Source organism: Podarcis erhardii (genome assembly GCF_964252035.2).
Source record: "Podarcis erhardii genome assembly, chromosome: 18".
Classification (NCBI taxonomy): domain Eukaryota; kingdom Metazoa; phylum Chordata; class Lepidosauria; order Squamata; family Lacertidae; genus Podarcis; species Podarcis erhardii.
The window spans coordinates 10,478,366-10,493,417 of record NC_138516.1 but is presented as its reverse complement, the minus strand read 5'-3'; the positions used below and the strand labels follow the sequence as shown (position 1 = coordinate 10,493,417).

Sequence of the window (15,052 nt, the reverse complement as noted above, 5' to 3'; positions counted from 1 at the left end):
TTGAGAAAGGAGAAAGCGTCTTCCTAGGCCAGAGGATCTGTCCAACTCCCGTCAGAATAGCCAACGGGGAAAAAAATCTGGAAAAGTCGGGGATTCCCCGTCCCTGATTCAAGAATCAGCATTCTGCACTCCATACAAGAGGCATTCTCTGCAGAGAGATGGAAGAACAACGCGACAAGTGGTCCCTTGGTTCTCCAAGGCCTTGGTACTCAAACAGCTTGGAACCCAAATGCTGAAAACCCGGAAGCAAATGTTCCGGTTTGCGAACTCTTTCCGGAAGCCAAACGGGCTCTGTTTTGAGTTTTGCACTTCCAATTTGAGCGCCACGCTTCCGTTTTGAGTGTTACGCCTGTTTTTGCTGTTTATCTTGCATTTTTGCAGCTCTATTTCGTTTTGTTTTTGTGACTGTGTGGAACTGATAGATTGATTGTGTGACTGCAGTACATTCTTTATTGCTTTCGTTTTATGGGTCGACAGTCTTGTTAGATAGCAAAACCCACGTTCAATTGCTTGTTTTTAAAAGTCTGGAACGGATCGATCCGTTTTGCATTGCTTTCTATGGGAAAGCGCTGCCTTGGCTTTGGAACGCTTTGGTTTCAGAACGGGATTTCCGGGACGGATTAAGTTCGAGAACCAAGGGACCACTGTGTTTAAAAGAGGTTTTCCCTCCTGAAAGCAGGGAATACCTCTTCTAAGATCTCAGTGATGGGGAAGGGCTATACCAGCCTTTCTCAACCTGTGGGTCCGCAGATGTTGTTGAACTACAACTTGCCTCACCCCTAGCTAGCAAGGCCAGAGCTCAGGGGTGATGGGAGTTGTAGTCCAACAACATCTGGGGACCCACAGGTTGAGAACCGCTGGCCTACACCCTTCCACATATTGTTGCAGGAAAGCCTCTATTTATAAGAGGCCTTGCCTTCTGAGAGAAGAGAAAGCCTCTTCTTATTAAGCCAGGAATGGGAAAATCTACAGCCCTCTATGTGTTCGTTGACTCCCTCCCACCCCAGCCAGTATGGCCAAAGACCAAGGATGGTAGAGTTTGGAGTCTAGGCAGGGATCACAGCTCCCTCTTCCCTGGCGTAAACGAACAGCCGGAACAACTCCACACCACCAGAAGCTTATTTTAGGAAGGGCGTTGGCAAAACGGGAAGGAGAACCAAGGGGTCTGGAGACCAAGCCTGATGAGGAACGGTCGAAGGAGCTGGGTATGTTCAGCTTGGAAAAGAGGAGACTGAGAGGAGACCAGAAGAGTCGCCTTCAAATATCTCTTAGGGGGTGGAAGAGGGAGCAAGCTTGTTTTCACCCGCTCCGGAGGGCAGGACTCAAACCCGTGTCTTCAAGGGGCAAGAGAGGAGATTGCAACTCAACGTCAGGAAACACCTTCTGACAGGACGAGGTGCTCAGTGTTGGGATGGAAGGTGGTGGGGTCTCCTTCCTTGGAGGTTTTTAAGCAGAGGTGGGCTGGCCATGGATGCTTTAGCCGAGATTCCTGATTCCTTCTCTCCCCCCCTTCCTTCCTTCCTTCCTTCCTTCCTTCCTTCCTTCCTTCCCTCCCTCTCTCTCTCTCTCCTTCCTTCTCTCTCCGCTTCCTTCCCTCCCTCCCTCCCTCTCTCTCTCCTTCCTTCTCTCTCTTTCTCTCTCCCCTTCCTTCCTTCCTTCCTTCCTTCCTTCCCTCCCTCCCTCTCTCTCTCCTTCCTTCTCTCTCTCTTTCTCTCTCCCCTTCCTTCCTTCCTTCCTTCCTTCCCTCCCTCCCTCCCTCTCTCTCTCCTTCCTTCTCTCTCTTTCTCTCTCCCCTTCCTTCCTTCCTTCCTTCCTTCCTTCCTTCCTTCCTTCCTTCTCTCTCTCTCCTTCCTTCTTTCCTTCCTTCCTTCCCTCTCCTTCTTCCCTTCCCTTCCCTCTCTCTCTCCCCCCCCTCTCTCTCTCTCCTTCCTTCCTTCCTTCCTTCCTTCCTTCCTTCCTTCCTTCCCCCCCCTCTCTCCTTCCTTCCTTCTCACTCTCCCTCCTTCCCCTGCTCCGCCCCCACCCTTTCTAAGTCTTCACAACAAGGAGACTGTAGCAATTACACGTCCCCCTTGATACTGCGATGAGGAACAAACAAGTTGGTACCCGCAACCGCTCGCCTCCTTCTGAGTTGCCTCCGTCCGACTCCCTCACTCAAACACACCCAATCCAGTGTAATGCCACCGCTCCCTCCCCTCGTGTTGACATGTGCATAAAACCCCCCGCAAAAAGACAAATAACTAGAGTCTCACTTACCATGCTAAAATCCAAGAGGTCACTTAGCTCCTTGTCGGTCCCGGCTGCGGCCATTCTCTGCTGCTGGTTCATATTCCCCCCAGATTCAAACGTAGTCCGTCCTTTTTATTATAATTATTCCACACCGACAAAGAGGAGGAGAGGAAGGGATGGGAACAGAGAGAGGAGAGGAGGGAGAGAAAGAAAAAGAGATTTATTAATTTTTAAAATTTAAAATAATATTTGTGAAATGGAGGAACAAAACGACCCAGAAATAAACATTTCATTTTGCAATACTATCTCCTTGTGCAGGGATCTGCTTTCAAATCTAGAAGTGAGTTATTGAATGGAGAATGGAGGATCGGAGACGAAATCGGCGGGTGCAAATTCACCCCCACAAACACTTTGATTTATTTTTTTCCAAATGTCCCACCCCCGATTTCTGGGCTAGACGGGCTGTGAGGTGACGTTCACAGTTCTTCCCCACCCCAAAAAATTTTTTTAATAGTTTTCTCTTCTAACACACAGACAAAAACACAAAAGAAAAACATTACATTTCACACAACATAAAAACTTAACAACAATAAAAACACACAAAATAAAAGAATAAGTTTTTTTCTTCTTACTCCCTGGAGTATTTACATTGCTGAAAGACTTCCTGGACACCCTCTGATCTGGATTTCATCATATCACATATTTAGCAGTTCCCAATTTCATATTTATAACATCAGTATTTGGTGACGTCCATAGGGGTGGGTGGTGAATATGTGAAATGAAAAGAGGATTTTTATTTTTGCAGGAAGGGAAGAGAGTGGGAAAGAGAGAGCACTTCTATCCTGGGTACCTTTCAAGGCTGTGCATCAAATGCCTTTGGCCAACCTTGGAAAACCGATAAACTATCACTATTCAAGAGAGAAGTAAAGGTAAAGGGACCCCTGACCATTAGGTCCAGTCGTGACCGACTCTGGGGTTGCGGCGCTCATCTCGCTTTACTGGCCGAGGGAGCCAGCGTCCAGCTTCCGGGTCATGTGGCCAGCAGGACTAAGCTGCTTCTGGCGAACCAGAGCAGCGCATGGAAACACCGTTTACCTTCCCGCCGGAGCGGTACCTATTTATCTACTTGCACTTTGACGTGCTTTCGAACTGCTAGGTTGGCAGGAGCAGGGACCGAGCAACGGGAGCTCACCCCGTCATTGCGGAGATTCGAACTGCCGACCTTCCGATCGGCAAGCACAGGAGGCTCAGTGATTTAGACCACAACTAGACTAAAGGTAAAGGTAAAGGGACCCCTGACCGTTACGTCCAGTCGCGGACGACTCTGGGGTTGCGGCGCTCATCTTGCTTTACTGGCCGAGGGAGCCGGCGTACAGCTTCCGGGTCATGTGGCCAGCAGGACTAAGCCGCATCTGGCAAACCAGAGCAGCGCACGGAAACGCTGTTTACCTTCCCGACAGAGTGGTACCTATTGATCTACTTGCACTTTGACGTGCTTTTGAACTGCTAGGTTGGCAGGAGCCGGGACCGAGCAACGGGAGCTCACCCCGTCCATCGCGGGGATTCGAACCGCCGACCTTCTGATCGGCAAGTCCTAGGCTCTGTGGTTTAACCCAGAGTGCCACCCGCGTCCCTTACTCAAGAGAGAAAACAGCACGCAAATAGAGATGCTAAAGCCTTGGGAAGGGGGAGGTTTTCAGAAAAAGAAGGGGTAGACCCAGTTTTCCCCCTCCATTTCACCCCCAAAATGGACATGAGAACTGGGGGCGAGAACCACCCCACGAACCTTCACATAACCATGCACAAAGCTTATTCTTTTGACGATAGCAGAATGCTTTTCTCAAGTTTGTGCATTTCTGAGAGTGTCAGAAACCCAGATATATAAGCTTGGCACCAAACAGCTCTTAAACCAGGGTTGCGGTTGCCACAACGGAACCTAAGATAGTCCTAAAGACTATCTTAGAGAGCCAGTGTGGTGTAGTGGTTAAGAGCGGTGGACTCGTAATCTGGGGAACCGGGTTCGCTTCCCCGCTCCTCCACATGCAGCTGCTGGGTGACCTTGGGCCAGTCACACTTCTCTGAAGTCTCTCAGCCCCACTCGCCTCACAGAGTGTTTGTTGTGGGGGAGGAAGGGAAAGGAGAATGTGAGCCACTTTGAGACTCCCTAGGGTTGTGATAAAGCGGGATATCAAATCCAAACTCTTCTCTTCTTCTTCTTCTTCTAAAGTCCTATTTTGCAAAGGATGGGCTGGCTGGGACGGATTCTCAGCTGAACATCTGGCTGGGAGTTTGGAGGACAGCCTTGAACTGGGCTAAGAGGTCTGGGAACTTAAAAGGAGGAAAATCCTTTGATCCAAGGACAGTACGGGTATATATTGGCCTCTTCTGACCTCTTTTTCTGAATAGGGGCGCGGACCATTCATAAGGTGGGAATATTCTTCCCAATGGTGAACAGGGAGAAGCGAAGTCAAGCGACCAGAATTCGCTAGAACGTCGTTCGCTGCTCCTGCTCAGGCTGCACAAAAGTAGAATTTTGGTCTCTGAAATTCAATATATAATAATAATTTATTATACCCCGCCCATCTGGCTGGGTTTCCCCAGCCACTCTGGGCGGCTTCCAACAAAACACTAAAATACAATAACCTATTAAAGATTAAAAGCTTCCCTAAACAGATGTCTTCTAAAAGTTTGGTAGTTATTTTTCTCTTTGAAATCTGGTGGGAGGGTGTTCCACAGGGCGGGTGCCACCACCAAGAAGGCCCTCTGCCTGGTTCCCTGTAACTTGGCTTCTCGCAGGGAGGGAACCGCCAGAAGGCCCTCAGCGCTGGACCTCAGTGTCCGGGCAGAACGATGGAGGTGGAGACGCTCCTTCAGGTATACTGGACCAAGGCTGTTCCATTCCAATGATGCGGATAAAATATTGCAGATAGGATTCTACAGGGTGGGGTCTTAACTGTCCAGATCCAAGGATCCCCCGATGGCGGAGACATCAGACGTCATCCTGGCACCCGGGCGCCTTCACACAGTCGCAAGCGGCCGAAAGCAAGGTGCAAAATGCACCTGGCAAATTTCAAACGACGCGGAAGTGGTCACCCAGAGAAAAATACACCTTGCAGATCTCCAACGCTGGCACGGACCCTGGGAAAAGGTCGCTGTGGGCACAACGTTGGAGACCCCCCTGCTCTGGCTTCTAGGGTTGTTGGACCACCAGGTAGGCTCGAATCTCCAGGTGAGCGAGAGTGTCTTTAACAACGACAATAAAGGTATTAAGTATGTCCCACAGAGGAACTTACGGTCTTCAAACAAAAACATCTTGAAGGTCCCAGGCCACAGAGAGGTTAGGCTGGCCTCAACCAGAGCCAGGGCTTTTTCAGCCGTGGCCCCGATCTGGTGGAACGCTCTGTCCCAAGAGACTAGGGCCCTGCAGGACTTGACATCTTTCCGCAGGGCCTGCAAGACAGAGCTGTTCCACCAAGCCTTTGGCCAGGGCACAGCCTGACTCCCTCCTTTGGCAATCTTCACAGAATTCTAGCCCAATGGTTGCCATCAATTTGATTTGAATTAATTTTATAATGAAATTATTTTAGAATGTTGTACTATTTTATTGTTGTTAGCCGCCCTGAGCCCGGCTTCGGCTGGGGAGGGCGGGATATAAATAAAAATTATTATTATTATTATTATTATTATTATTATTATTATTATTATTAGGACTGTGCCTGCAGCTTGCAAGCTTCAGTGTGGATGGAACAAGCCGCAAAGAATTGCATGGACTCAGAGAGCAATTGGCTGCCCCCATCACTTCCCTTCTCCCAATTAACCTCTGTCTCCAAAGATTAGTGGATGGAGGGGGGAGGAATCACCCCTGGGCGCACCCCTGGGTGTTACCGACCGGCTGTTTTTCTGACATACACATGCATTTGGCAATTGTGTACTGCAGGCTTCAGCGTGGCAGGAACAGGCCGCAAAGTATTGCATGGACTCTGAGAGCGAGTGGCTTCTCCCCACCACTTCCCTTCTCCCAATTAACCTCCGTCTCCAAAGTTTAGTGGATGTAGGGCATAGCTGTCAAGCGTCCCTTATTTGGCGGGACAGTCCCTTATCCCAGCGCCATGTCCCGCTGCTGTCCCTTATTGATGATGTCCCTTAAATAAGCTACTGAAGGTAATGGGGCCCTTTCTATGTCCAGCTGTCCTTTGTCAACAACAAATTGTTGCTTTTTTGTGTTGAATATATGCTATATGGTAATTTATGGACCTAATAGGTATCTAAAGCCATTTGCACGCAACAAAATATGTATTTTATCAAAGTAATTGTTGATCCCTTATTTTGGCTGCTGGTTCCTTATTTTCGAGGCTGCTGGTCCCTTATTTTCAAATTTGAAGTTGACAGCTATGATGTAGGGCTTGTTCCTTTTACACATATTTGCTTGAGAAAACCTACACACAACTACAGAATCAGATAATCCTTTAATACCATGCAAACCTTACCGGTGTCAGTAAGACCACCACCCCGCACAGGAATATTATAAATATTTATTCCTTGGAACACTTACGTCCAGCCGGAATGAGCCCTTAAAACTCCGATAATTGGTTGTTATCCAGAGCCGGTCCAACTCAGAATAGACCCATTAGAGAAAGAAAGGCTCCCTTGCTTTCCTTACTCAAGAGAAATGAGTTGGCCACAGCCCAATACTCTATTGCAGGCACCCCCAAACTTGGCCCTCCAGATGTTTTGGGACTACAACTCCCATCATCCCTAGCTAACAGGACCAGTGGTCAGGGATGATGGGAACTGTAGTCCCAAAACTTGGGGAATGAGCATAACTCAGTGGCTCCAAATGTAGGCAGTCCCAAATTCAATTCTCACCATCTCTATGTAGGGCAGGCGGGGTTGGGGGGAGGGAAGACTTGCACCCGAGACCCTGGAGAACTGCTGCCGGTCAGTGTAATAATAATAATAATAATAATAATAATAATAATAATAATAATAATTTATTATTTCTACCCCACCCACCTGGCTGGATTTCCCCAGCCACTCTGGGCGGCTCCCAACAGAAGATCAAAAACACGATAAAACATCCAACATTAAAAGCTTCCCTAAACAGGGCTGCCTTCAGATGTCTTCTGAAAGTTAGAGAGTTGTCTATTTTCTTGACATCTGGCGGGAGGGCGCCACCACCGAGAAGGCCCTCTGCCTGGTTCCCTGTAACCTCACTAGGTCAGACGGAGAGGCAGCGACTGGCCCAAAGTCACACCCGGTGAGCTTCAGGGCCAGGGGGAGATTTGAACCCGGGTCTTTCAGTTCCCAGTAGGTCACTATAACCCCTAAACCATACCAGCTCTCTGATTTTCCCATCAGCCACTTTGGGCGGCTTCCAGTACATATGAAAACAGAATAAAACTTCAAACATTAAAAGCTTCCCTAAACAGGGCTGCCTTCAGATGTCTTCTAAAAGTCAGATAGTGGTTTATTTCCTTGACATCTGGTGGGATGGCGTTCCACAGGGCGGGCGCCACCACCAAGAAGGCCCTCTGCCTGGTTCCCTGCAACCTCACTTCTTGCAGGGAGGGAACTGCCAAAAGGCCCTCGGGAGATGGACCCCGGTGTCCGGGGTGGAGATGCTCCTTCAGGTATACTGGGCCACTTAGGGCTTTCAAGGTCAGCACCAACACTTTGAATCAGGAGTCAGCAAACTTTTTCAGCAGGGGGCCGGTCCACTGCCCCTCAGACCTTGTGGGGGGCCAGACTACATTTTGGAAATAAAAATGAACGAATTCCTATGCCCCACAAATAACCGAGAGATGCATTTTAAATAAAAGCACACATTCTACTCATGTAAAAACACGTTGATTCCTGGACCGTCTGTGGGCCGGATTTAGAAGGCGATTGGGCCAGATCTGGCCCCCACGCCTTAGTTTGCCTACCCATCTTTGAATGGTTCTCGGAAATGTCCTGGGAGCCAATGTAGGTCTTTCAGGACCGGTGTTATACCGTGTAGACAGCATTGGCTAAGACAGCACTGAGCAAGGATCTCATTCAGTTTAAAGCAGTTTTCACTTTGGAAACAATGAGGACTGGAACCTTGTTTAATTTCAGGAAGAAGCGTCATGAGTACCTACTTTGAACGCTTAAGGTCCCAGGTTCGGACACCCCCCACAAGCATCTCTAGGTGGGGCTGAGAATAATCCTGGCCTGAAAATTCCCCCAGGGAAGAGGATGCCTCTTCTCTTCTTAGAGAACGGACGGGTCCATTCAGCGATAAAACTGCTCACAGCTTTGCAAAGCTAAGCAGGGCCCGGCATGGTTTGGAATTGGATGGGAGACCGTCTCTTGAGACCCCTGGCACTGCAGGGGGCTGGGATAGATGTCCTTTGGAGTTCCCTTTCAACTCAGAGGTTCTCGGTTCTTATGAAACCTGTATCCCTTCAGATGTTGAAGGATTTCCTCAACCACAGCCAGCAGGGCCAAAAGACAGGAGTCCAGAAATACCTCGAAGCCACCAGGCAAAAAAAAACCAGCAGCTTTCCCCCCAGCACAGAAGCTGCTCCAGAAACTTCTGGATCTGACCCTCAAAAGCTGCAATCGAGGGTTTTTTATTCTACGCTCCTTTGGTCCATAATGTACCCGCGGTTAAGGATCACAGATCCACCAGTTTTGGGGGGGGGTACGAGAAAATAAAAATGGAATTGTGGTCATTTAGTCCATGGGTAAGCAAAGTAAGGCCTGGGGGCTGGATCCGGCCCAATCGCCTTCTCAATCCGGCCCCTGGATGGTCCGGGAATCAGCGGGTTTTTACATGAATAGAATGTGTCCTTTTATTTAAAATGCATCTCTGGGTTATTTGTGGGGCATAGGAATTCGTTCATTATTATTTTTTCAAAATATAGTCCGGCCCCCCACAAGGTCTGAGGGGCAGTGGACCGGCCCCCTGCTGAAAAAGGTTGCTGACCCCTGATTTAGTTCAACCCCCTGGCAACGTAGGAAGCTTTTGCCCAATGTGGCCTTGCGATTGCAGGTTCGAGAACCAAACTCAGGGTCGCGCGACAGACAAAAGAAACAGGCGCAGAATGAAACCGGCGGAACTCCCTGCCATTAGACTTCCATTTAATGCAAAAACAAAACAATAATGCATGGAGGGATATGCTTGTTTCTGAGGAAGGCCGGGGTGGCGTTGCAAGGAAATTGTACTTTGCACATGCTCTGTTGCCAGCAAACATTGCTGGATACACACACAGGAGAGGACTGGCTAACATCTCAGAGAATTACAGCAACAGGACCAGATCCCCAGATTTACCGTATTTTTTGCTCTATGAGACTCACTTTTTCCCTCCTAAAAAGTAAGGGGAAATGTGTGTGCATCTTATGGAGCGAATGCAGGCTGCGCAGCTATCCCAGAAGCCAGAACAGCAAGAGGGATTGCTGCTTTCACTGCGCAGAGATCCCTCTTGCTGTTCTGGCTTCTGAGATTCAGAATATTTTTTTCTTGTTTTCCTCCTCCAAAAACTAGGTGCGTCTTGTGGTCTGGTGCGTCTTATAGAGCGAAAAATACGGTATTTGCGTTTCATTTGTTTTGGAAGGAAGTAGATTTCCTCTTGACCACAATGGCTACACTAAAAGGAGATAGCTGTCGGTTTCTACTCTGGCCTCCCCAAATGTGCTCGGTTGCTGCAAAGTGCAAGGTCAATCTATTCTTCGTGCGGTGCAGTGGTTAGAGTGCGGGAGAGGAGGGTTCGAATCACACTCCAGCCCAAAGCTGATGAGGAGACCTTGTCTCGGCCAACATCTCTCAGGCTAATCTACCTCACAGGGTTGTCGTGAGCTTTGGTAAAAAGGTGGGAGATAAATGTAATGATGATGATGATGATGTAAAAATAAAGGGACCCCTGACCATGAGGTCCAGTCGTGGCTGACTCTGGGGTTGTGGCGCTCATCTCGCTTTATCGGCCGAGGGAGCCAGCGTACAGCTTCCGGGTCATGTGGCCAGCAGGACTAAGCCGCTTCTGGCGAACCAGAGCAGCGCACGGAAACGCCGTTTACCTTCCCGCCTGAGGGGTACCTATTTATCTACTTGCACTTTGACGTGCTTTCGAACTGCTAGGTGGGCAGGAGCAGGGACCGAGCAACGGGAGCTCACTCCATCACAGGGATTCGAACCGCCGACCTTCTGGTCGGCAAGCCCTAGGCTCTGTGGTTTAGACCACAGCGCCACCCGCGTCCCTACTTGCAAAGCTGTTAGTCCACATTAAACAGACATTTGAAGAGTGGAAGAATCGAATGCATGTTTACTCCGTGGGAAATCCCACTGGGTCCAGTGAGGGCTTACTCCCATGTAAGCTGGCTCCGGACTGAAGCACAACAACACAACATCTCCCCTGTTTACTTGGTGCAGGATTAAGCCTTGTTAAATGCAGAGGCCTTACTTCTGAGTATGCAAACCCATCCAAACCAGCCTTCGTTTTTTAAATAAAACAACAAACCTGCTATTTAGATTGTGTGTGTGTGTCGTCGTTCCCAGCACAACCCGACTTCTATTTTACATCATGTTTAAGAATTTAGAAGGGGTATCTCCAAAAACACCTGGCAATTTTTACGTTTTTCTTTACGCCGCCTTCCTCAGGCTGCATTTAAAACTGAGAAGCCAACTGGGGATCGGGGAGGGGGGCAAAAAATAATGTGTTTTTTTAAAAAAATCTGTGCTCAAAAGCGATAGATTCTTTGCTGATCCCTGTATGTTCCTGGGTTGGGAACACAAATTTACTAGCAGGTGGCAAAGTGGGGGGGGGGGAGAGAGAGAAGCAAGGTTAATATGTATCAAACCACACGCCCTTGGGGGGGGTCAGGTGAGTCAGGACACAGGGACACAGGACCCGTGCCACCCACAAATAATTTCGCTTCCCCATTGAATGTTTCTACAGATATGGATATTGTTGCATGGGCGAAAAATGTAATGTCAATATTGACTGCTTCCTTGCATTCTGGGATGGTTTTTTTGGGGGGGGGGTCAAGCTGTGGGGAGGATTTATCCCACGCATACATTCCTCCACCCAGTGGGCAAAACCCCCAAAACAGCTTATGCGTCTTGCCACCCTAAGGCGTTGCTGGAAATGTGTGGGATACCAGGGTTCTCGCTGGTCTGGGAAGGAGACCGGGGGTCCCAGGCCTTGGGGGTGTGTGTTCCCAGGCCTGCCCCTTCGCTCTCTGCAAACCCCACCCCCCACGTGAAAAAGGGCAAGGACAGATCAAGACCCAAGGGCAAAAAATATGGGGGGGGGGGACGACGACACAGGCAAGGCCCGATTCTGCTCTGCACCTGCCTCCGTAAAAAAAATTAAAATAAAAAAATTCGGTATACGGAAAGGCCACGCCTCCGCACACAAAAATATTGTGGAATTAAAAGGGGGATTTCTTTCTTCCCGGTGCACCGCCCCCCAAAAAAGAAAAAAACTCCCTCTTCTATTGCACTTCAACCTGACTCAGTTCCTGAGCCTTCTCCTGCCAGGGCTGAGAGTTTTATGAGTTTAGGACAAAGAGTTTCTAGGCAGTCTCACCCAACCCTCCTCCTTTTTCGACTGCATCCCTCCCCCTTCCTCCATCTCTCTCCCCCCCCTTTCTTGTCCTCCAAAACCAATTCCCACAGCACCCACTTTTGTAATAATAATTTTTAAAAAACCCTAGCAGGCAGGGTTGACAATACTTTGGAGCGCTATCGAAGCATTTGACCCCCCAGTGCAATTTAACACACATTCTGGGGAAAAATGGGGTGGGGGCGAGGGGGTGGGGGGAGAGAGGGGAAGGCATCGCACACAAAGCAGAAGAAGGGGGCAGGTCCGGCCTCGTGTGCACTCGCAAGAAAAGTTTGCAGAGAGGCACACACAAAGCTCCCTGCAGCTGCCATTCAAACACAGAGAGAGCTTTTTACTGGGGGGGGGGGGAATCCACAGACAGGCAGACCTCCCCCTCCCAAAAAAATGAGTTTAATTCAGCAGGCCAGACATCTCTTTTGCATGCAAACAGCTGCTGTCTTGGACCCCTCCAAAATAAAAAATAAAAATAATTGCAAGTGCCACCATTATGGTATTACAGTTCAGCCCAGAGAGACAAATATGATCTATCCTATTTTTGCAAGGTACACACAAACAGAGTTGCTAAATCGGAGGATTTACGGCGCAAACCTTGCTGGTGTCCGAAAGATCAGCACATATACAGAAATACCATAAATATGTCTTTCCACGTTTAAACCAGGGAGTGTGGGCCTGGCGTGTGTGGGGAAAACGGCGACTCCATTAATATTACGTCCTCGTAATTCCACATGCACACAGAAATATAAATATATCTTCCGACAGCAACTTGTGCAAAACAAGCTTCCAGGTTGTCTGCATAGACGAGGCAGAATGAAATGTATTTTTGGAAGAGTTTTTGGACTCCCTGGTTAAGACACAGACCACCAGGAGGTACGGGAAATTTGCACACACAATGGGACTTGGAACAAAACTTAGGATGGTGTTTTGTGTGTGTGTGTGTGTGTGTGTGTGTGTGTGTGTGTATTTGGGAGGGGGGAGGAGACAGAGGAAGGCAAACTGATGTCCACAAACAGGCCAAATCAACCTGAGACAATTATTTCAGACAAGCAAACACGTGCAAAAAAACCCCCCAAAAAATCAAGCGGCCTTTTAAGAAAACCACCAATGGCCCAAACTTCCCTGAAGTCATTTCTTTTTGTCCAAAAACTCAGCCTTATTCGGGGAGCTCCTTCGTGAAATTAAGGATTGTTTTGTGCCAAAAGAGCGATACGTTCTATGGCTTCATTTTGCTAACAATAAGGGGAGTTGTGGGGTGGGGGTGGGGGTGGGGAGGCAGAGAATAAAATCTGTGGTGGAAAAAGAGATATTAAATTTGGGGAGCCTGTCTGGGAAAGGCTGGCTTGTGACAAGGTGGAGACTGGGAAACTATAAAAGAGGAATAATCTGCCCATGTGGTAGAGGCCTACCTGGAAAAACACAAAACTCAAGCCATTCCTAATTCTTATTTACTGGATCTTTCAGGGTCAGCGGGCAGGCGTGGGATGGTGCACAGTGGCCGGCAGAAATTATGGGACGTAGGGCAGGAGAATAAAAAATGGGGGATTAAAACGGGAGAGATTATGATGTAACTGTATACATTACTTTCCCAAACGCACCAGCCACCAGCAGAAAGTCCGGATAGGCAGAAGTGTATATTCAAAGGGACTGTTAAAAAAACTCTCTGGAAGACAAACTCTGGATCACGACCACTTTTGGGAACAACTCTCTGGTTGCCCCAAACCTCCCCATCAAGCCATTTGCACAGGTAAATTTGTGGGGGAAAGTTTGAGGCCAGGGAACTGTACAATTGTACAGTTTGATATAATCTGATACAGTTCGATATACCGTAGGTGGTTGTTAATGGGGTGAATTGGGTGTGAAATTCGGGGTGTCCCCCCCCACATACGCCTCAAGGCAAAATAAACTCCTGGAATTCAAAAGCTGCTAGTGTAACCGGTTCAAAAAATATAAGACAACAACAACAACACAACACACACACAGACAGAGCCAACAAGCACAATGAGGCCTGATTCTATTCCTCAAGTCCACAAGGCAGGAAAATGGGGAGGCTGGACCCCCCCCAAAAAAACAGAACTTTCAAATAGTTCTAGATACAGTAGCAGCCCCCCCAAAAAAGAACATTTAACTGGGAGGTGGAAAGAAGTCTGGGAGACCACCTCTCTCTCGCCCCCCCCTTCCCTTGCTTCCACTAACTTCCCGCCCCATAAAGTTTAACACCACTTCCGGGGGGGGTGGAGAGGAGAGAGAGAGAGAGAGAGAGAGAAAGGGCAAGAGAGGGGGGAAGGAATCCCTCACCATTTTTAAAATAAAATATAAATAAATTGTAGGGGGGGGTGGCGATAGGGATGCGGGGTGAGGGTGGGGGTGGGGAGAGGGGTGGGGAGCCCCGAGGAAAGTCTCGCAGAAACGGCCAAGTTAAGTTTCCACCCCGGTGGGGTCTTTAAGTCTGACCTGAGCGCGCCCCCCCCCCCACAAAATAGTTCCGAGGAGGAGGGGGAGGAGTCAAAAGTGAACATTCCCCCCCCCAAATTAAAAGTAGCAGCCCCTTCCCCCCTCTCTCCCCGCTCCTCCAGCTTACCTGCTCAGTTTGTGTCGAAATATGGGGGGCGCGGGTGGGGTGGGGGGCGTCCGCGTCACATCCACGGCTGGCTCGCGTTGATCCCCGGGGCGCAGCCGGGTGCGCGCGCCCCGGTCCCTCTCCTAAACCTTCCTATTGTTCTCCCGGCGGCGGCTGTGGCAAGGCTTGGCGGAGGCGGCGTTTCCAAACCCCCCTCCCTCCCCACCTCTTTTTTTTTTTAATAACAATGTAATAATAATTAAAGAGAGAGAGATACAGAGAGGCGAAGGGAAATGGCTACAGTGTAGCAAAAAAAATAACCAAAATAGGGAAGGGAGCAAGGAAAGGAATTTAAAAAAAGAGAGAGAGGGAGGAGGGAAGGAAGGAAGGAAGGAAGGAAGGAAGGGGAAAGAGATTAAAAGGAGGAGAGAGGTCGGAAGGTTCGGGGTTCCGCGCGCGCCCCGTCCCGGAGCCCGGATTGGCCGCGCCGAGCGTTCGATCGGATGTTTGGCCCGCGCCGAACGTTCGATCGGATGTGCCGAGCGTTCGATCGGATGTGCGAGCGTTCGATCCCTTTGATGTGCCCTCGCCGACGTTCCACTCGCTTCCCGGCGGCCGCGGGGGAGGGAAGGAAGGAGGAGGGAGAGAGAGAGAGAGAGAAGGGGAGGAAGAAAGAAAGAGAGAG

The 15,052-nt window shown here is 49.2% G+C and overlaps 1 protein-coding gene across 9 annotated transcripts in view; it reads right to left on the bottom strand.

Annotated features, from left to right (window-relative positions):
• The window catches only part of TCF3 (transcription factor 3), a 90,713-nt gene extending 75,698 nt beyond the window's left edge, over positions 1-15,015 (bottom strand). For 4 of the 9 annotated variants that reach the window (XM_081846163.1, XM_081846164.1, XM_081846165.1 and 1 more), the window contains exons 1-2: positions 14,389-15,012; positions 2,257-2,357 (exon numbers count right to left, since the gene is read on the bottom strand). In XM_081846163.1, the coding sequence (XP_081702289.1) occupies positions 2,257-2,328 (72 nt within the window). In that variant the 5' untranslated portion in view covers positions 2,329-2,357; positions 14,389-15,012. Of the gene's footprint in view, positions 1-2,256; positions 2,358-14,388 lie in introns of all 9 variants that reach the window. The other 5 variants (XM_081846167.1, XM_081846169.1, XM_081846170.1 and 2 more) reach the window with 2 other exon arrangements.
• Between the last annotated feature and the right edge of the window lie 37 nt (positions 15,016-15,052).